We start from the raw sequence: 22,185 nt of genomic DNA, 5'->3' as shown, positions 1-22,185 counted from the left end.
AAAGAAAGATTAAAACAGGACATGTATAAATATGTAATGACAAAAACAAAACAATAATATGCAGACAACAGGTGACCCTCAATTACAATAAATATGTATGTATGTGTGAAAAATGTGCAAATGGGTCCAAAGAAGTAGGTTGATTGTCCCTGTCTCATAATTTATCATGTGGAATATGGTATCTGATGATACCTCTTTGTATATATGTATAAAGTTGGAATAATGTTGTTTTCAGAAACAATCCTTTGTCTATTTCTATTTAAATACATCAGTAATCATTTTATCACGATCAGTTCATGGAAAGAGGTAAAAAAAAATACTTTATTCCAACTTCATGAGCAACGGTGTTAGCAACCGTTATTCTGCATTAATAACTTATTTAAACGCCCCTCAAATGACATAATCGGTGCTGTGAAAGTTATTTTAGGAACTCATACCAGTCTCTTCCAGAGAATACATTGTGTGCATTCATTGTTCTTCAAACTGCTCGCTGACCTTTACCTTAAGAAGACAATTATACAGCTTTGAATTAATTTAATGTGGCGGTGTAATATATTATATTTTCAATACATTAGAATTGCTATCACCAGAGAGAAACAACACACTGTCAACAATCTGTTTTAATTAATTTTGCTTTAAAGTGGTGTTTTTTCTATTTAAAAGTAGAAGTAAAGTAGCTCAGTTATATGTGCAGGTGCTGTAGTCTCCACCTGTTGTCAACAGGTGGAGCCAGGGGAACATTCAAGTGACATCAAGTTTCTGTTCAGTTTTTTTTTCTTATTTAACAGAAGATTGTATCCTGCTGTTGGAAGTTACATCTAGTAATAGTGTTTTTAAGCCTCACTCGTGTTCTTTTTTCCCCCTAACATGAACTTATCTGGAAATAGTGTTTCTTCTAATCTAACCCTGTACTTTTTTTCCTAACCCTATTATTTAGAATAGTGTGTTTTGTGCCTAACCTAAAGGAAGTGGTTGTAATGACTAAATGTAACTGTTATTCTGCATTAACAGTGTGTTTAAATGTCCCTCAAGTGACATAATTGGTGCTGTGAAAGTTTTTGGAGGAAATCATACGAGTCTCTTTATGAGAATACATTGTATGCAAGTCCTTGTTCTTCAAACAGCTCACAGACCTTTACCTTTAAAAGACAAACATACAACTTTAATTGAATTTAATGCGGTAGTTAGTGATTGTGTCAGGGCGGCTGTGGCCCTGCTGGACACTCCTTGATAGTGTCATTGTATTTTGTATAAAAAAGATATTTAGTCATCTTTGCCACAGTTTTGTGTGTTGATTTTAATTACTCGTGTTTAATGCTTGATATGTAACAACTGCACCCTACAGGACCTTCTAAAATCTCCCAAAATATTCAGTTTTAAAACACAGTTTCTGATTTGTGAAAGCTATGTTTTGTTTTATTATTAATAAAGTAGATGCTGACTTCACAGTTTTTTCTTCTTATGTGGACCACATTAGACCAGATCCAGATAGAAAACATGTGCACCTGTACTGCTCAAACCTGGACTACATTATTCCAGGAAGGCTAAAGACTCTTTAAAACAGAGTTTATACATTAATAAAGCTATATTCTATTTCTGGAAATGCAACCAAGGCAGATTTTGCTGCTTTTTTTCATACCTGGACCATGTTATACCAGGTCCAGATAGTAAAACCAGCAGTGGTGGAATTTAACTAAGTTTACTCAAGTACTGTACTTTGGTACTTGTACTTTACTTGAGTATTTCCTATACTTAATACTTCTACTTTATACTTCTACTTCACTACATTTTAAGGCAACTGTACTTTTTACTCCACTACATTTAGCTGACAACTTTATTTACTTTTCAGGTCGAGATTTACCATAAAAACATCATAAATTTAAGTGATTAGACATTTTCTTAAAATTAAGAATTAAGAAGTTAAAATGAGCTCTAACGTGAGAAAATTTAAATGCATCATCAATAATCCAGAATTATATTTGGAATATGTAGCATATAACCATGTAAGTGGGGCCATTCTGCAAAACAAGTACTTTTACTTCTGATACTTTAAGTACATGTTCTTGCTTGTACTTTTTCTTAAGTAAGTTTTGAATTCAGGATTTTTACTTGTAGTGGAGTAATTTCACAGTGTGGTATTAGTATTTTTTTTTAACTTAAGTAAGGGATCTGAATGCTTTTTCCACAACTGAAAACCAGAGTACCTAGACTGCTCAAATCTGGACTAGATTATCTGAGAGAGGCTAAACACTCTTTAAAACATAGTTTCTGATTTGTGAAACTATATTCTATTTGTGAAAATGCAATCAAGGCAGATTAGAGTGCTTTTCTCTTACCTGGACCATGTTTGACCAGGTCCAAATAGAAAGCCAGAGTACCTAGACTGCTTAAGTCTTGACTAGATTATCTGGGAGAGCTGAACAATTTAACTGAACAACATTTTCAGCTGGTCAACTGCAGTGGATTTGCGCAGACATAAGAGAGACACAATCAGATCAAAATGAGATTTTCTTCTTCTGGGAAATGTCTCCTTGTGGTTTGCATACGTGCTTTATGCTCACGGAGGAAGTACTAAACAAAGGCCTTCGGTCAGTTTTGTTCTGAGTTTTAACATGAACTTTTGTGTGCCTGTGGTCAGCATTTATTAAACTTCCTGTTTTACAGCTCAGTTACAAAAACTGAAAGGAGTTTATTATCACACAGAGCTGCTGCATCTTAGATAAACTTCAGTCAGGACGACTGTCTGCAGCCACGGTAAGACATTAATTAATTAATTAATTAAGAAAACACTTCTCACTTACTGATAAAAACATTTATCATGATTATATTATTTACCTGTTTGTTCTGTGATTCCCATGATTGTTTGCTCTTACTCATCATCTCGATAACTTGTTGAGTTTTGTGCTTGTTTCCTTTGAAGACAATAAAGTTAGTTTTCTTCTGTGTGTTTTTGAAATTGGAGAATATTTTAAAAGGACCCTGGTGGTCTGTCAAATATTTGACACCAAATAATTAATAAACAAACCTGAAAGATACTTAAAAAACATTTTTCACCAACTTCACAACTTGTGAATATTAAAACTAAGATTAATCCTCCTTATTTAAAGATAATAGATAAAAACAGGCATTACATTCATTGGTATTAGGACACAAGTTAGATATTGTATTTACTCAAAGAAAAGAAGCGATAACACAAATGAGTGAGAAATTAGTAAAAATAAAAGGAAAAAAAAGTTGCTGTGTTTTAAAACTGCAGCATATATGATTAAATTCTTATATTATTTGTAATTTGGATAGACAAAACCCAAAACCCAAAAAGCAAGTTTCCCTTGTAGTTAAAAGTAGATATATAGATAAATATGATAAAATGATAAAACATGTAACATTGGACTCTATGAAAGGAAAAATAACTCCCAAAAAAGTTAAACTACAATTGAAACCTTTAATATGATGTATCCTTTCTTTCAAAGCACTCTGGAAATGAAAACAACAACAACAACAACAACAACAACAAATTAAAAACACATCATTGAAATCTAACAATCAAAAACAAAACCTTTTACATTTTCCAAAGGGATATATTTCTTGCTGACTTGTACTGCAGCTTCTTCAAATCACAGGTCAATCTGCTGACTGACAGTTCATCTTTCCTCTTTTCAGTGATCAGAAATGCAGGTTTCTCGTCTGATCTTAGACACTCTGGAAGATCTGGGTGCAGATGAGTTCAAGCGTTTTCGGTGGAACCTGAGTCTGCCGGTGCTGGACGGATGTGCGCCCATTCGTAAGGTCCATCTGGAGAGTGCAGACCGGCAGGACACCGTCAGTAAGATGATTGACAGCTACGGTGAAGAGATGGCTGTGAACGTGACTGTTGAAATCCTGAAGAGGATTGGCCACAACAACAATGCAGTGATGTTAAAGCAAAAATATGCAGGTAGGGAAGATCAGTTTCTCTCAGGCTGATCTATGAGTCAAATCTTTCATCTTCTGCACTATCCTTGCTTTCAGAGTGAGATTATTTTTTTCTTTCTGTCTTTTATAACCAGGTGGATCAACAGCTGCACATAACCCCTCTCCTGCACCTTCCTCCTCCTCCTCCTCCTCCTCCTCCTCCTCCTCCACCTCTGCTCTGACTCCTGCTGCTGGTGCCTCAGTCTGTGCCCAAGGGAAAAGCGTAATCGTGGCACCAAACATTACAGGCACCAGCTCTGGTGTTTCAATTAATATGAACATAAATACACAGTAACTGATTCTGTTGAATGGTTCTTCACCTCATTAAAATGTGAAACATGTTGTTCATGATATGTGATTTGAAAGTGTATTTGTAGTCTGTGTGATGCTGAATAGTCTGAATCAGAGGGGTTTCTGGACAATTGGTTGATTTCTGCAGACATTAAAGAAATATTGGAACAAAGGTTGTGTTTTATTTTGTATGAATTCAGCTTTTCAAATCCAAGAGAAAATGCATTTTATATCATAAATTCTTGTCAGTTCAATGACTTTATGGCTCATCTTCACTTATGCTGCTGTTGTTACGTTGGTTTGTTGGTTTCAAGTGAAACAAAAAGTAGCCTGAACACAATGACCCTTGTTTTTATATTAATCTGAATGTCAATAATTGTTATGAGCATCAGAGCACTTGTTAAAAAAATAATCAGCAGCGGAACAGCAGATGGGATTAATAATAGGTTATTAATGATGCCTCCTTTACAGCGATGCAGGCTATGCAATAAAGAAATGAATGATGTTATTAGTTCCAATGATGTGTAAGTCAGTGTCTACTGTGAAAATGTTTTTGCAATAGTAGTTTCACACTCTTCATTCGGGGAAAGTCACAATTCATTATCTTATGGGCCTGATTGCCATTTTTGGCTTCAGTTCGCACCTCTTCGCAAAATGTAGTGGATAGCACTTTTGCCTCACAGCAAGCAGTTTGCATGTTCTCCCTGTGTCCTCCAGCTTTCACCCACAGTTCAAAAACATGCAGCTTAGGTTTAATCAGTGACTATAAAAGGCCCGTGGGATTGGCTCCAGCCCCCTGTGACCCGAAATTGGATAAGTGGTTAAGGATGATGAATGATTGAACTGCATAGTATATCTTTATATCATTTAAAAATATATATATTTTATTTTTATTTTTTGGTTTGTTTGTTTTGTTTGTGTGATTGTAGCGTATTTTGGGGCCATGTATTACACCAAATCTCATTTCAGTATTTAAACTATTTATGCCAAGTAGTTTGGCTTAAAAAAGAGCATTTCAAGTAAAAAAATAAAAAAATTTTTTAAAAGGAGTTAAACATCATATCTGCATACATGGCAACCCGGAGATTTCATGATCCGACGTGGAGGGTCAATCATGTGAACACTTTCAGCCGGAAGCACGTGACCAACTCTAGGACAAGTAGTTCAAGGAATAGTCAGGAGCGTCAGAGTGAGGCGAAAAGGGCGATTGTCTTACGGTGAAATAACACACGATTATGGATGTTTCATATCGGGAGATTTTATAAATCACATTAAACCCTGCCTCTGTGTATAACTGCTGCAGTGTGTGGTCTTCTGAATTATATTTATGGCAGTGAATCGGATGCCGACGGTATTGTCTCTACCTTTGCTTAATGTTTCGTTCGCGATTGGCGACCAGGAAGACAGATTTTGCCACCTACAGGCTAGCTGTTACCTTAACGCGATGAAAGCACAAAAGAACCGGAAAACGCAACATAAATGGTTATAATTTGATCACAGGCGACGTGATTAGAGAGCCGTTACACCGAGTTCAAAGGTTAACATCGCCGTAACTCGCCTCGTAGGCTGTTAACACTGCTAGTTAGCTCGCTGTTGAGCCATCTGGTGAGATTGTCGCTTGCTAACGTTAGCAGCGTTGCTAACTGTTAGCAGGTCGGTTACTGCCTGGCGATGGCTGCGACGCACCGAGGAGGTGTTGTGGCTGGATATTTTCTCCTACTGCTGCTGGCTGGGTGCAAAGCGAGGATACACAAGCTCACCCTGAAGGTAAGGCGACTATCTAAAACATATATAGAGGTATATTAGCTAGTAGTAGTAGCTCCAGACGGCGTTTTAGTGGCTGGCTAGTACGCTGTAATTAACATGAGCTCTGACAGACGGTGTCGTGTTGTTGTGACAATGTAAAGCTTGATGTATAGAAAAGTTATAAAACGTGACTTGTGAGGATTATGATACCATGCATATGAGGCTATCTGCTAGTAGTGGTGTATGTAACTAAGTATGTTTACTCATAGTACAACTTTGAGGTAAGTTACTTGTATTTCCCTTGAGTATTTTCAATTTCTGCCACTTTTCTCTTCTATTTTCTCCATTTTGGAGGCAAATTAGGTACTTTTAGCTCCACTAACAGCTACAGTTGCTAGTGACATTGGCAAGCAAGATTTAGATAAATAATAATAATATATATATATATCAATTCCTACATCCTGGTGTATGTAGGTTAAGCAACACCGCAGTGTTGACAGTAATTCAAATTAACTACACCTTCACCAGCTGCAACATTATTGTGATGAACACAAATTCATGAACCTGTTCCGTTAAAATAATCGCCTATGTCATTTTTTGTCAAAATTGTTTTTTTTGTCATTTTCCTCATGACGCCGGCCACCTATGGTAAAATCGCCTACATCCTCAGTTGATCAGATCATGTGATTTTACCCCTTTAAGATAATGGCCTAGGTCAAGTGTGTGTCTTAATCGGATTTATTATGCCTAAATCAAAATAAAATGTGACTTAGGCAATTTTTTGAACATGCCTTTGGCAAGATGTGGTAACACTTTATTTTGAAGGTGTCTACATGCATGAACATTAATGACACTTTGAAGTAACATTAATGCTCATGATACTTGTCATGTCATGTTTCTGACAGGCTTGTGTCCCTTATGTAGACACCTTCAAAATAAAGTGTTACCATATCTTGCTAAAGTCACAAAGGCATGTTAAAAAAATTGCCCAAGTCATTTATTTCTCTTAAGTTACACAATTTATACACGGTGTTATTACTATGCCAATAGCCATCCTTTGTTACATCCTTTTTGAGTGAAATGATCAATAAATGTCATATGTTACACTTTTGGTGAAGTTTTTTGTGTTTCCTGCATAACTTGAAAAAGTACATTTACTCATGTATCGATTTAAGTACAACTTTGAGGTAAGTTACTTGTACTTGAGTATTTCCATTTTCTGCCCCTTTTGTCTTCTGATCTTCTGCATTTTAGAGGCAAATATTGAACCACTAACAAGCATAGTTGCTAGCTACGTTTCAGATTTAGATAAGTAATAGAAGATGTCAATGTTAAATGTTTTCTCTTTTTACATGTTTGCCCTTTTTACATTTTACTCACTGTGTGTTTAGTTGACTGCAATATATGCGTCCTGCAGCTCTATGGAATCATCCAAATCATGACTAGAAGTTTGAACAACTCAAAAATGTATTTTGTGCAGTATAACACAGTTACAGTGACCTGCATCACGAGAAAAAGAAAAGCGCTGTTGAAGTTGAATTTCTCTGATAAAATATCCAGATGAATGGGGGTATTTAACTATAATATCTGGATACTTCTTCAACCAATGTCTGCGAATGAATATTAGCTGTGTAATTGTTAAATGTCTGAAAAGTTCATCACAACACCTCAACTCTCCTACTCTCTATTTCTCTTTTCTTCCCAGAATGAAACTCGATTTGCTGTCGACCTCAACAACTTTGGGTTCTATGCCAATGGGACTCTGGATGTCAACCTGCTTTCTCTGCGCATCCCAGAGAGCCTGGTGAACTACAGCATTTACCCTGTAAGACAAAGTTTGTTTGTGTGTGTGAGTTTGTGAGAATTTTTATTATTTGACCAACTGAACTTTAAAATCAGTGTAGTCATTTGCTGAAAATAGTTTTTATTGAATGCATTAATTTGAAGAGCAGAAAAGGATTTATATTAGTTTTCAAGGATTAAGATGGTGGGGCTCTTCAGTTTTCTTACAGTAAAAAAACAAACAATTAATTGTTCCTACTGTACTTAGAAGTAAGCCTGATATAGTTTATTCCTCTGCACACCAAAGAGCTTTATTGTTGCCCAAATACACATCAAGAAGCCACACAGTTTGTCAACATGATTTCTGTATCACCATGATTGATTTTTGAGTCAATCCCACATACATCACTCTGACCCTTTTATTTGCATTTGACTGTCCACGAGTATTAAAAGCCCCAACATTATAGATTTAAAAAAAATTTATATTATATATTTGTTATCGGTTTTGTCAAAAGGGCACCACAGGAATGAGTTTGTTATAGCAGAACGTTAGCTTTGTACTTCTATCGGCTGCATTAACACTTCAAACATGAAGATTATCCTGCTGAACAAAACGCATCAGCATCAGAAACGTTTGTGTTTGTTAGAGCTTTTTTTTCTGCAGGCATCCAGAATCCAATGCAAAAGTCCCGTAGGCAAATATGCCGTTTCGTTCGTTCTCTATATTTGTCTTCAGTCTAAACAAATGAGCTTTGGGCTGCTGAGTGCCAGAAGGTATTTAGAGGTTGTTATGCACAGTTAGTTTTGGTCCTTTAACGGTATTTGTAGATAATAAGCAAAATACACAACAAGACCAGCTGTACCCTTTAACTAACCCTACAGTGATTATCTTTGTCATACTGTTTTATTCAATACACATTCTGTTTATTAGATTGTGATAACATTCTGAGGAAGGATGAAGGCAACTGCCCAATTAATTTAACATGCTGCTCAAGTTCTCATTATCGTGTAGGAAATAAGAAATGAGAGTTAAAAAAAAACTAGTCACATGAAGTTCATAAACAGAGTAATATAATGTGGCAGTAAAACAGTTTGTTATGCAGTACGTCACGTCTTCAAATGTCAAGAGCTCATCAGTGTTCAGCCTCATCACATCTATTATTGATTGTCTTGCCCAGAATGGCATGAATGCAGACAACTGAATGGCTGACAATGCATTCAATCTATGTAGCAGCACTGGAACACAGTGCCTCCTTTATTGCTGGATGAATGTAATGACTAACTGATATGAATAAACCAAACTTCATCAGTCAAATTAATAAAAAAAATATTATGGAGCTAAAACTTGCTGGATGATGGCAGTGATATGGTGGTGGCTATATATATTAAGAATAAAGAGATTATTGGATTATAATCAATATGCTAAATTCAAATATGAATTTGGACATTTGGTTAGGAAAATTAATATTTGATTGCGAGAGAAAAAACAGCACTACTGCTGTTTATCACAGTTCTGAAATAAAAATTCTGCAGTCGTCTCCCTCCTAAGCAGAGAGCTCCATCACCATAAACTAAAGACAGCCTCCTTCATAGACACAGTAGAACACTATCACATTACATAAGACATATCACATGCATTAGAAATCTATTAACATAACACGCAGCATAACTCACTCAGAGCATGGAATATCCTTTATATATACTGTAAAACTTTAATAAAAAGCCCAGGCTCAGTTCTCGTTCCTAAACCAACAGAGGGATTATTTAATTTTTTAATGTGTAGGTAAGTAGATCTTTTAAAAGACATACTTATTATATTTAATTAAATACGCCTATAGAAGTAGTTGCCTCTCATATTTGTTTGCCCTCTTTTCAGAAAGCAGTTCTCCACTCCATGAAAAAACTTAAAAAATTATTTCATTAATAATTATTCTGTAGATAGGGTTAAACAATGTGGATTAAATCTTTGTCGTCCCAGGAAACAGCAGATTTTACAGCAAGTCAGCATTTGATATGAGCCAATTATTGTCTACTGGTATTTCCTTGCTTCAAATTGTCATTATATCAGCCTTTAAAAAGCCACTATCATTTGAACTTTTAATACCTCTATGAAAATGTAATCATCAAACTTAAACATCAAAAAGCTCACACAAAAAATCAATTTTATATGAAGACAGTTTTTGTCTCAAGATTTCAGTCTGCGCTGTGGGCTGTCATTTTCGAGATGTGATGAAGTGTTTCTAGCAGCAGAAAAGTCTCTGGCCAACTAAACACAAGAATCACAAGCCAGTGAACTAATTTGCATTCCAGCATGTACGATGATTGATTTCTCCTGCTGTCTATTTTATTTTGGCCTTTAGAATTTGTAGGAAAACGTTGGGAGCTCTTAAATGAACCTGGAGTGATAAAAGATACGCAGTTAAACTGAAAAATAATATACTTTGGACCCATTGACTGACCACATTTATAACTCTTTAGGTTGGCTTCAGCCTCTCCAGGTCTCGTGTGAATGGAGTCTTGTCCTACACAGTGAGTACATCATTCATAAATATTTCTGTAGAAATTAAAACATGGTTATTTTCAAGCTTGTTTTAATTAGTCAGGCTCTTATGCCGTCAATGAAAATCTTTGTCTTTTGTCTGATGTTATGAATGCTAATAATATAGTGATAAATCAGATTATTGATATGTCAGGGTAGGATTATTGATGAAATTTGTGGTTGGCTGGTTTGACTTAATTATCTGTTTGACTTTTGTGATTTGTAATCATTTTTCTGCAGGCGGAGGAGACAGAGACATGCCCGCTCTCTCTTACAAAGTTGAACAACAATGAGCCTCTCATTCTTTTTCTTATTGATATCAGCACGCTGAGGTGTGTATCCTTCAGCAGCAGTCTTCAGAAGTGTGAAATACTGTGCCCTGACAGCCTAATGTGAAGACTGACTATATAATTTGTGTTTCTGTAGCGTCAATGTGAGAGCTATGGGTGACCAAGACAACCTCTTGATCGCAAGGCCAAAGGCGGAAGCACCTAAAGGTCTGTGTTGCCCACACTTTACAAGTCTCAACTCAATTCTACCACCATATTGTGAAACCTGAGGAATATGATGAGTAACTTGCTGTATCCTATACCTGTAATTGTTTCCTGTAGCGAGGAAATCCAGGGACGCCGTTAAATCTGCTGGGCAAGTAGGTGGAGGTGAACCGCAACCGGATGTGGATGTGGATAAACCTGCAGAGAAAGAAGTCAAACAGCAAGATGATTCTGAGGGTCAGAAGAAAGAAGATGAGAAGGAAGAAATCCCTAAGCCTGCAGTAGAAGCTACAAAAGTGGAGGAAAATGAATTTGAGGTCAAATGAGTTTGTTTACCTGTGTCTGCTTGTGTGATCGATAAAAAAATTCAGTTTCTAATCTGTATTTACTTCTAGCTGGATAAGGTTAAGGCCCTGACTTTAGCTCTGGACAAAGTTAACGGCTCCTACAACTTCAGCGTAAGCACACGTTTCTTAACCAATACATATGATGTGAACAGTGCTTGATGTGGTTTGCTGTTGCATGACATTTCTCTCTCTATCCTTCTACAGTTCCACATGGTGGTCGGCCAGCTGGCGGAGGGTCTGTACAGCCTCAAGTTCCACTACTGTCAGAACAGGGCGCCTGGAATCAAGTTCCCCTACTCCTTTGCTGTAAGTTCAATGTGTTTGTTCGTACATGCGTGCTCAGGTGTGTGTGCATGTGTTAACCTGAATGTATCCCCTGCAGGTGGAAGTGAAAGAGAAGAATCCAGATGGCTTTCTGTCTGCAGCAGAAATTCCTCTGTCTCGCCTTTACATTGGTATGGCTGGAGTCTTCTTCACCGCTGCCATGGTCTGGGTGTACACGCTCATGAAGCACAGGTACACATGCATGCAGGCAACATGACACGAATGCTTACATTATGTGTAGCAGAATCTTACAGCTTCCTTGTTTGAAGTTGCCAAATGACTTGTGTGTGGTTGGACGTTTGCAAAGTCATGCTGTGAACTTGTGACAACACCCACATTAACACACACTAATGCCACATTTCCACAGCATGGTTAAACTCAACTTAACTTGACTAAACTCAGATTTGCTTCCATATTCTCCAGGTTCCACACTTTATTTAGTTTTCCACTGCAGACAATTACCCGTCAGTGTCGGCGAGATTCTCGGCTGAACGCCATAGTGACACTGCATGAAACTGCTGTGACATCTTCACATGATATGATTCACAGTGACATGCAGTGAGGTTCATGGCTGGTGAAGCACTGAACTGCCTGCCTCACCTAGTGCCTCTTCACTGCCGCTGTAAGATTGCTGAGCACACGAAACAGGCTGCACACATATTATATACATATAAACTATAGGAAGTCAGTGGGGCATATATTAAAAGTAGGGGTGCACAGATTGCAATTTTCTAGCCGATCACCGATTTTTAAAAAGCCTGACCTGCCGATTCCGATTTTGGCTGATACTGATTTTTTTTATAACTCACAGCATACACCTTCAATGTTTGAATCTTATTTTATTGAAAAACAGTAACACAGCAGTATTTTTCTTTAACAAATAAAGGAAATCACAATGTCTGAGGTAGTTAATAAAATATTGAACTTAAAATAAATAACAACAATTTACAGGACAAACTAACAGAAGAACTGCAACCATAAATAAAGTGTCCTGAGTTTTTGGTTTCATTATAGTTCAACATGCATACAACTAAGGATGGGCATCGATATTCGAATAGTCATCAAATCATAACAAATCGGATAGTTCATCATATCTGGAAGAAAAAAAAGTTGTATTACTGGTGCCTTCCGCACGGGGGGCAGCGTAGCATTTAATGATACAGTGTGGCGGGCTAGATGCCAAGCTGTAGAAGAAGAAACAAACGGAGGAGAGGGTGTTGTCCACGGCGGGACAAGTTGGCCCCAGAGGGATTCAGAGACTCTGGAGGTGACGTATGGATTTCACCGTCTCTAACTGTGCACAACGTCAGCAGCTGAAAGCAGCATGGCTAATTATGCACAGAGTCTCCGCTGATCATAAACATAGTGATTGTGAATTAACGACATCGCTAACTGTACACAGAGTGTCCGGTGCTTGTTGTAAACAAACAGAGATCACTAAGTGAACACCTTCTGCAGCAGCAGAACATACACACTGTACTGCTACAGAGCTAACTGTAGCTAACTGCTGCTAACGGCGGCTCTTCTTAACGAGCCGGCCTCCGGCATACGTGCAGATGCAGTTTCAGGTTTTTGCGGAGGTAGATAAGATCGGTTTGATTTAAAAGAATCGGCCGATCCCGCAAAATTAAGGAAATCGGTGCACCCCTAATTAAGTATTTGATTGGCGACATACAGAGAGACAGTAACACGTTCTCATTGCATGGCAGAGCACAGTTTGTGAGGGATTGCACCATCAGAGGTGAGGCTCAGCTCGCTGCTGCCCCATCGTTTCGTCTCTTCCCCGTATTTGAGCGAGAAATGCAAAAATGTAGCGATTTTTTATAAAAAGCAATCAAAATTGTTTAGGTTGAATTAGGCAATATGGACTAAAAGTCATATCCTGATATATTTCGGCTGAATATCGATATACGATATATATCCCAATATTTTTATTGCAAATGTTCAGTCAAAGCCAAATATGACATGTCACAAGCAGTTTAATTGAAACCGTTTATTTAAGTGAACATAAATACTGTATAACAGCAGGAGTACTTTTTAAAAAAAATCAAAGCTCCATAAAGTGCACATTTAAATAAAATAATATCTTAAATAAAAAAAGCCTATGAAATAAAATAGACCAATCTTTTTCTGAAATAAATATATTTATATGAGAAAAGAATAATGAACATTACTAAAGAACTAAATATGACAAACCCTAGTAAGGGCAGCATTTATATATGAAGAAAGAAAAAAAATTGAACTATATCGATATATGCGATACGGTCTAATTCCATTTCACATTTAAAAATATATCGATATTTTTTATATCGATATATCGCCCAGCCCTAAGTTGAATGGAAAATTAGTTTATAGTTCAAACCATTTGATAAATATAACCATTTAATTTATTTGTTCTGACCACACGTTACTGGATCATGTCCATATTTCAAACAATATCGCCTGTAGTGTTTGCATGGATGTTTGTTTACATGAGAATGTCACCAACATTTTTGCCAACGTGATGGCAGAATAAACAGCAGGATTTTCTCAACTATTATAAGACTTGGACTTGGTCTTATAGATTTGGATATTGAAGTGCTGCTTCAGGCTCGGGCAGCTTTCTCTACATGCACCGCGGTATGCAGTGGCCTTAAATGCTCTTAAACGGACAATAATATCATTCATCACAATTATTTCTAGGACAATATATAAATGTAGTTATCGTGAGAGACCTGGACACTTGCTGGATCCATTTATTTGCAACTAAATGCGGAGGAACATCTGCACTTTGTCAATTGAATGGTGTAGTATGGGGTTGCCATTTTTTTAAATTTGAGTTGAGTGGATAAAAAAAAAATTACAGCTTGGCTATTTTAAAATGGCAGGTTTGTGCAGGCTGTCCTGTGTCTATTCTAATGATTATTCTCTCTGATCAGTCAGTGCTCTACAGTGTTTTAACTTCACCTTCTAGTATTGGCTCAGGAGCTTTGAAGCTTGACAGAGATGGCACCAAAAAAGTAGCAGGCATCAGGTGCTATCCACAGCTTTTGACAATGGAAAACCAAAAAAGAGCGAGTTGAATTAAGAAGAGCCATACTGTCCCATGAAGTGGAAATGTAGCATCAGGCTCTACACCTATCCTAGTTGCTCTGAGAGGCTGCACTGAGGCCCAATGTTGCCTTGAGCTAAATGCTAACAACAGTCAGTTAAGAATGTTTATCATGTTCACCATCTTAGTTTAGTTTAACATGCAAAAAGTTACTAAATGACACTGAATACAAAGTACAGCTGATGCTTATGAGAATGTTGTTAGTTTTGCTGGTATTTTGGTCATAAATCTTTGTCAAACAAAGACAAATTTCAAAAATGCTGATTACACTAGATGAAAAGTTAAGGGATTACCAAAAATTATCACAGTTCATCCAGAGGGGGAAAATGTTTGTAGAATGTGAATTTGTTTCAATACAAACAGACCTTATTCATGGCAGACGTTCTGACCAGTTAATGATGGCTCATTTGCATTTAGTGTCCCAGTGAGCCAACCCATGCAACAGCAGGAACCTGTAACGAGCTCACCGCAATGGAATGCAGTTGTTGTTAATTGTATCGGTTACACCTGTGCGTTTCCTGCTTGACATGCCATAACTTGCATGCCTTAAGCATCTGAATACATGTGAATTAAAAAGAAAACTAAACAGTCCTACTGAAGTCAGAAACTGGTAAACTTTTGCCAAAGTTTTTAATTTACATGACTGTTTTTCCATATAATAAATAATTTATTTAATGTCATGCATTGAGAAATTCCACTTTTAAATTGAAGATTGTCAAAGGTTTTTTTAAACGCTTGTTGGACCAAAAGCAAAAGCTGCACATCACAATAACATGACTTTTTTTCCATTTAGAATTTTTTCCTGAAACTTAAGTGAAATTGATGTATTGGCACTGATTCACTACCATAAAAGATATTTAAATATCTTCCCCTGTGTGCTTCTTTCCAGGTATAGTGTGTTTAAGATCCACTGGCTGATGGCAGCTCTGGCCTTCACCAAGTCCATATCATTGGTTTTCCACAGTGTAAGTACAGCCTCACTGCACTGAACACTATTTGTATTTGTCTATTTATTCTGTCTGTACTGCTCCATGTGCAAACAGCATGCCTGGAATTCATTGTCTTTTTATTGAACTTCTCTCTCTCTCTCTCTGTCGTTCAGATCAACTATCACTTCATCAACACGGAGGGGCATCCTATTGAAGGCTGGGCTGTCATGTATTATATCACACACCTGTAAGTAAAGTAAGTCCAGCATATGAAGTTATTTAAAACTGTATTTTGTGTTCTTACAGTTTATATTCGTGTACTTTCCAGGCTCAAGGGGGCTCTGCTGTTCATCACACTGGCACTGATTGGCACCGGCTGGGCCTTCGTCAAATACATCCTATCCGACAAAGAAAAGAAGATCTTCATGATCGTCATCCCTCTGCAGGTGTGTGTGCATGAGATACAGCGGGTGATCATTTGCACTTAGTGAAATAGTTTGATGACCCACTCACCCGTCATCCTCCAGGTCCTGGCCAATGTTGCCTACATCATTATCGAGTCAACAGAGGAAGGCTCCAGTGAGTATTATCTGTGGAAGGAGATCCTCTTTCTGGTCGACCTCATCTGCTGCGGAGCCATCCTTTTCCCTGTTGTCTGGTAAGTGCATGTGTGGTCTGCCTAATTTGTATCGGTTACATTTTCCATTTTAAGAAAAACCATTGAAATATTGAATTAAGACTACTTTTGAGACTGATGTATAAGCAGCTGGCTATTTCCAGACATGCTAGTTGAGATAAAAGGATCTTTATGGCAAAATTTGGCACTTAAGCTGCTTAGACACACCACCTACCTGCAAGAGTGTTCCCCACAAAAGCAAAGCGGGTTTTTTTCTTTTAAAGCAGTTCCTGCAGCTGGGAGGTTACTGCCAAAGTTCAGCATGATAAACTCAGAGCGACAGAGCGAAATCTGTGTGTTAATGCGGGTGCCAACTGCTTCATACTCCTACTGATATGATTGAAACCGCTTCCCCTCAGCTCATTGAAATGAATGGAGGCGGCAAGTTGCAGAGGGCGGTGAGAGGGAACTGTACAGCTTAGAAATCATCCCATTTTTCAGATCATTTGTACAGTCCTGATGATGGGACGCTGTGTAAAATGTAAATCAGGTTGAGAATGAGTGCATATATTTACAAAAAAAAGTTTCCCAGTTGAGCATTAAATATCTTCTCTTTGTACGGTATTCATTGAATGTAGGTTGCAAAGGATTTGCATATCATTGCATTCAGTTTTCATTATGTTTTTTGGGGCAAGGTTGTAGGACAAAGAATACATTTTAGGTGAGCTTGCCAGGACCAAAAATAATCATCGAAAACAAGTAAATCAAGTCAATCATAGGTTCTCCTCTTCTACGCAACCAGCAGCTTGGTTGTTTGGTCAGCCAATCCACAAAAATGCTCCCAATTTTTGGCAACCAAAGTTTTTGCCCTCCATGGCTGAAATGCATGTGCATACATGGCCACAGCTGTTGCAGATTTAAACTTAAAGCTGTTAGGTGGACAAGCTATCCCATTACGTTACAAACAAATCCTCAGGTTGTGTGCAGGTCTATTTGTAGTTCTCAAACAAACATGTCTTTTACAGGTCCATCCGTCATCTACAGGAGGCTTCTAGCACCGACGGCAAAGGTGATAATCCTGATCAGTCGAGGTCAAAATATTTTATAAGTTGAAGATATTGTGTTGTTTTATCTAATTAAATATGGTCTGTCTCTTTCAGCTGCCATGAATTTGGAGAAGCTCAAGCTCTTCCGGCATTATTATGTGATGGTAAGGAGTCAGCAGTGTTTTTCTTCCGTCCTCGACCATCAATCTATCCATCCATTATTAGATTGCCAGTGAAATTTCAAACCACAGTTTTCGTAGCTTGACATCTAAATCCTCTCGGAATACAAACATTTACTTACCTTAATGTGGCTCATATTGCCTGTTGTTATTTTAATAGGACATGTTTTTATTATCTGGTATCTAGCACTATTCTTACAGTGAATTACACTGAGTCACAGTGTTTGGCAAGTCCACTACAGGCTCCTCATTCAGCAGAGTCATCGCAGCAGAGCCACAACAAAAGCTTTGCACATAACCCCACATCCTGTTTCACCCTTTTAACAATGTATACCATTGTTCTTTGTCACAAGTTTAACTAACTTTAAGTAAGGGGAAGATTCTGCTCAGAATAAAAATTGCATGGTTTTAAGCATCCAACCACCAACTTTGTGTAATTTCTTAAAATTCTGTTGTTTTTTTTTAGATTGTGTGTTATATCTACTTCACAAGAATCATAGCCATCCTGCTCAAGGTCACTATGCCGTTCCAGTGGCAGTGGTGCTATGAGGTAAGACAACAACGTACAATAACAGTCTGACTTTTGGTTGTAAAAGGTCAAAGACATCCTGTATCTTAACGCTGACTCAACAATGGCCGGGCATAATTGGCTGGAAGTTTTACTGGGATGTGTGCCAATAGGATGTTTGCAAACACATTACATAGTCGGAGCCATTTGTTACTCAGCAAATGGTCAACAACACCAGAGGATAGGATATTAGCATTTTTGGAAAGAGAAAATGTTTCAGGCTACACTGATTCAATAATTGAACCTTTTTAATATCAACTTAAAGAATGAGTAATAGCACATTGACTAAGATTTATGTTTTAACTGCCTGCTGCCAGTAATATGAAGTTTGTTTGCATGCTGTTTGGAAAGAAATTTGACAGAGATTGAAGCTGTTAGTTAGAAGCTTTTGGCAGCTCTTGAACTGCAGGTCAGCTGTGAACAATATTCATCTTTGTTATTTGTGCATTCACCTTAATCATTTTCATGCCTCCACGCTGGTGACAGCTGTGGACGGAGGCATTATGTAGTGGGCCTTTCTGTCTGTCCCTTCCATGGAATTTCTTTTTAAACTTGGCACAAATGTCCACATGAACTGATTCGATTTTGAAGGTGAAAGGTGAGGTTAACAAGACCTTGCATCGATCCAATTCTTATGAATGTGATATCTCAGGAAAACCTTGTGGCAATTTCTTACTAATTTTCACTAATTGTGGGAAAAAAACAACTCGCACAACCATCTAATAGTATGAAATGTTGACATGATTAGATTTTATATTTAAAAAAAGCATAATATTGTGCAAAAACACAGAAAACTGTGCTGATTGTAGTGCTCTTCGGTGCTGCTGGGTAAAGATGTGGTTGAGGCATCCACGTTTAAGAATTTGTAGCTTCTTTGCAGCAACATCCATATTTGAAACATCGTCCACTGTCATGACTACTTGTCTGGACAGACATGGATGTAAACGGCAACTCTGCTGGTTTGCAGAGGCACACAGCCGCGAGGCAGTAATTCTAATTCTACCTGCCATTAAACACACTGTCTTGTTTCTTCAGTTTCTGGTGGAGGTGTCTACTCTGATCTTCTTCGTGTTGACGGGCTACAAGTTCAGACCGGCGTCCAACAACCCCTACCTCCAGCTTCCCCAGGACGAGGAGGACGTAGAGGCAGATGAAGTGTAAGCTCACACACCTGGCACGCTTTTTGATCAGTTTTTACTCACATTATTCACAGGTACAACACATTGTCTAACACAGACTGTGTGGTGAAAAAATGCTAAATGGCTTCATTTATTAAGCAGTTTTATCCAGAGGAATTAATTAATATTTTAGATATTTTTCCGATCGTGCCCAGGGTTTCCATTGAAACGGTGACCCTAACTGTTTATTTTTACCTGTATTTCTTTACTTGCTAGATGCAAGTCATGCATCAGCTAGTAACATTTCCTGCTTGCACTGTAACCATGCATTGACAGCAATAATGGAATAACCTGTATTTGTGAAGAAAAGTTTATTCTTATATAATTACCATTTAATATAATTTCAAATAATTTTTATAGATTTAGTCAATTGAATGGATTATGTAAATGCCACTAACAATGGAAAGAGTAAATGCTTTAGATGATTTTGAAATTAAATGTTAAATGTTCTACAGCATATACTGATGTTAAATGTTCTTGATGAAAGTTGCTTGTTCAAGAAAACCTTCTGAGTGTCTTTGTACACTCATACACTCAAAATTGGTGCAAAATCCACACAGGAAATGTCTACTTTCATTCCAGCTCAGAAATGTATTATATCAGCGGCTATATCGATAATCTTGAATTTCTCTCCTCTGAAATTACAATTGATACTTGTCTTAAAAATCCCATATTAATCAGGAAGTAATGGTAGCCATATGTTTCACCAGAGTTATCAGAGTTATAAAGCTTCATTTTTTTATTTTGCATCAGTCGGGTACCAAGGATCGATAAAAAGTGAAAAGACTCGAATTGAAGTTCTGTTGCTTCTCTCTCTCGCTCTCTCTCCCTCTCTCTCTCTACCTGTGTTCAGAGTGACTGAGTCCGGTGCACTGGAGGGCATTTCCAAAGTCAAGAAAACATGCAACGGACGCGAGCGCCAGAAAGAGTCCACCTTGTGAGCGGGAAGCTGCATCTTTGGGGGGGAGAGGACCCACTAAAACATCCCCCCGGCCAGCTGGTACAAAGGGGTGCACACGGACCAAGGCTCCCCACCCCCCCAGTGACGGCTTTCCTTTCAAAACTCTAAGAGTGGTTGCAGTGGTTGTGTCCACTGTCTGGCTATGCAAAAAAAAAAAAGAAAAAAGAGACTAACTTTGTTGGACGATCTCCATTTCTTCGGAACACCAAGAAACTCTGAGAGGTTTCAGAAGGAGACGAGCTCCTGCCACATGATGGGTGGAGATATGGAAAGGAGCTCTGAAGTTCTTTATTTTTCATCTCTCTCTCTCTCTCTCTCTCTCTCTCTCTCTCTCTCTCTCTCTCTCTCTCTCTCTCTCTCTCTCTCTCTCTCTCTCTCTCTCTCTCTCTCTCTCTCTCTCTCTCTCTCTCTCTCTCTCTCTCTCTCTCTCTCTCTCTCTCTCTCTCTCTCTCTCTCTCTCTCTCTCTCTCTCTCTCTCTCTCCAAAGATAATTATCATTTTAGAGAAAGACTTGCTTTCGGGTGCGTTTATATCGGCTATTTAAAACGGTACTTCTGTGAGCCTCTTAGTTGTACCTTTTTTGTGTGTGATGTGACTACACGTGTGTGTGTGTGAATTTGAGACAACACAAGATTTGGACACAACAACACATTCTTTTCCTTCCCTTTGGAGACAATGGCCCGTACTCAGGTAAAAGGCTAATCAGTATATATTTAAAATTTAGGCAGCAACCTTAACATGCCGTTGCTTCTTCCCACTATTCAGGGGTCAGTGATGTCGCATTGGTCATTTTAAAACTTCATCACCACACATTACAGTATGTTACTTTTTCCCCCATGTATTTAATTTGTATATTGAAATGTATAGAACAGGCTGCATATTTCAATATATTTACTTACTGCATATTGAAATGTTTTATTTCAGTATTATTGTTTATGTTGGGAAGTAAGAGTTCCTCCCAGTCCGTCATATGGACCGCTGCTGTAATTTAGTGCTTTAGTGGTTGAGGTCAACTCACATGTCCCAGATGGTGACACGTCGACCTCTTAAAGAATAAAGAGGTAGTTGGATCAGTCTCTCGCATAACCAGAGCAGTGGTTCCACTTGTGTTCGACGATGGCCTTCTTATTTTTTTTTTTCCTCTTTCTCTTATTGGCCACGCTGTGCCAATCTGGGCAGAGAAGTGACCTAACTGATCATTTCTTTGAATTTGTCTGCTTTTGGTTTTACCTTCTTGCTCTTGATGTGAAGCTTATTTTATTAATTATTGATGACTTATTGGTGAAAGATCAGAAAACGTGTGCAGCCAGGCGGGGTTTGATGGCCATTTGTAAATAATTTACAGAGACTGTTGATACAAAAGGAAGGCACATAACATTTATAAAAACTGTATAGAGGCTTTATAGGCAGTGATTCAGACACAGGCTCCGGTTCAATTTGATATTTTGATTCTTTTAATAGACTGAGGGGAGGAGTAAATGTCAGGAATCAATGAAAAACTACTGAGGTTAACCACAGACACTCCTGTACAGGTATGACGCAGCTGCACAGTGTTTACAGACTGCTAATGTGTCTCCAGGCTCTCATGCCGCGTGCCTGGGAGGACTGGAGTTAACGGTCCGTAAACCGGTCGAGCAGAAAAGGGTTTTTGTTCTCATGACAGAGGGCCGTTTGATGTCTGTGTGAACTGTCACAATAAAGCTGGTGTTCTGGAAAGGTCTCAAATGAAGCTATGTTGTATATGTTCTGAAGCATTTTTTTAAAGCTGTGTTTGCCGATTTAACCCATTTCCATAAATAAAACAGAAAAAGAACATTCAAGTGTTCAATAAACCCTGGCTTTCAGTCACTAATATGGCTAAAAAAACAACAAAAAAGCAGAATCCTACATACCCTACCACGCAACTCAATAGTGTGTTTTTGTCACCCTTCTTGTCTGGTAAATGCTCTCTTGTCTTTGAGCTCAGCACCAAGTCGTACTCCCCGAGATGAATCACCGGATTTTGGTGTGTACAATCAGTCGACTCATCTTCAGCTTTAGAGAGAGGTTTTGTCTAATTTCACATCAGATTTATTTAGCCCAATATCACAAATCATACCCCAGGCTCTAAGTTTGTGTTTGAGGTTAAATTTTCTCCATGCAC

The 22,185-nt window shown here is 38.0% G+C and overlaps 2 protein-coding genes across 2 annotated transcripts; both read left to right on the top strand.

The window, feature by feature from the left end:
• The first annotated feature begins 2,687 nt into the window (after positions 1-2,687).
• LOC131974626 (caspase b-like) lies at positions 2,688-4,495 on the top strand. The gene is made up of 3 exons (XM_059337022.1): positions 2,688-2,754; positions 3,661-3,934; positions 4,047-4,495. The coding sequence occupies exons 2-3, from the start codon at positions 3,670-3,672 to the stop codon at positions 4,244-4,246; spliced, it is 465 nt and encodes a 154-aa protein (XP_059193005.1). The 5' UTR covers positions 2,688-2,754; positions 3,661-3,669; the 3' UTR covers positions 4,247-4,495.
• Positions 4,496-5,465: 970 nt separating this feature from the next.
• LOC131971729 (protein GPR108-like) lies at positions 5,466-21,761 on the top strand. The gene is made up of 18 exons (XM_059333303.1): positions 5,466-6,009; positions 7,694-7,813; positions 10,249-10,299; positions 10,550-10,641; positions 10,736-10,806; positions 10,921-11,120; positions 11,199-11,261; positions 11,355-11,456; positions 11,533-11,666; positions 15,455-15,530; positions 15,668-15,741; positions 15,823-15,940; positions 16,022-16,152; positions 17,136-17,179; positions 17,271-17,320; positions 17,802-17,885; positions 18,939-19,060; positions 19,935-21,761. The coding sequence occupies exons 1-18, from the start codon at positions 5,914-5,916 to the stop codon at positions 20,020-20,022; spliced, it is 1,716 nt and encodes a 571-aa protein (XP_059189286.1). The 5' UTR covers positions 5,466-5,913; the 3' UTR covers positions 20,023-21,761.
• The last annotated feature ends 424 nt before the right edge of the window (positions 21,762-22,185 follow it).

This window comes from Centropristis striata, chromosome 1 (assembly GCF_030273125.1).
Source record: "Centropristis striata isolate RG_2023a ecotype Rhode Island chromosome 1, C.striata_1.0, whole genome shotgun sequence".
In the NCBI taxonomy this organism is placed as follows: Eukaryota; Metazoa; Chordata; class Actinopteri; order Perciformes; family Serranidae; genus Centropristis; species Centropristis striata.
This window is presented reverse-complemented; position numbering and strand designations above follow the sequence as displayed.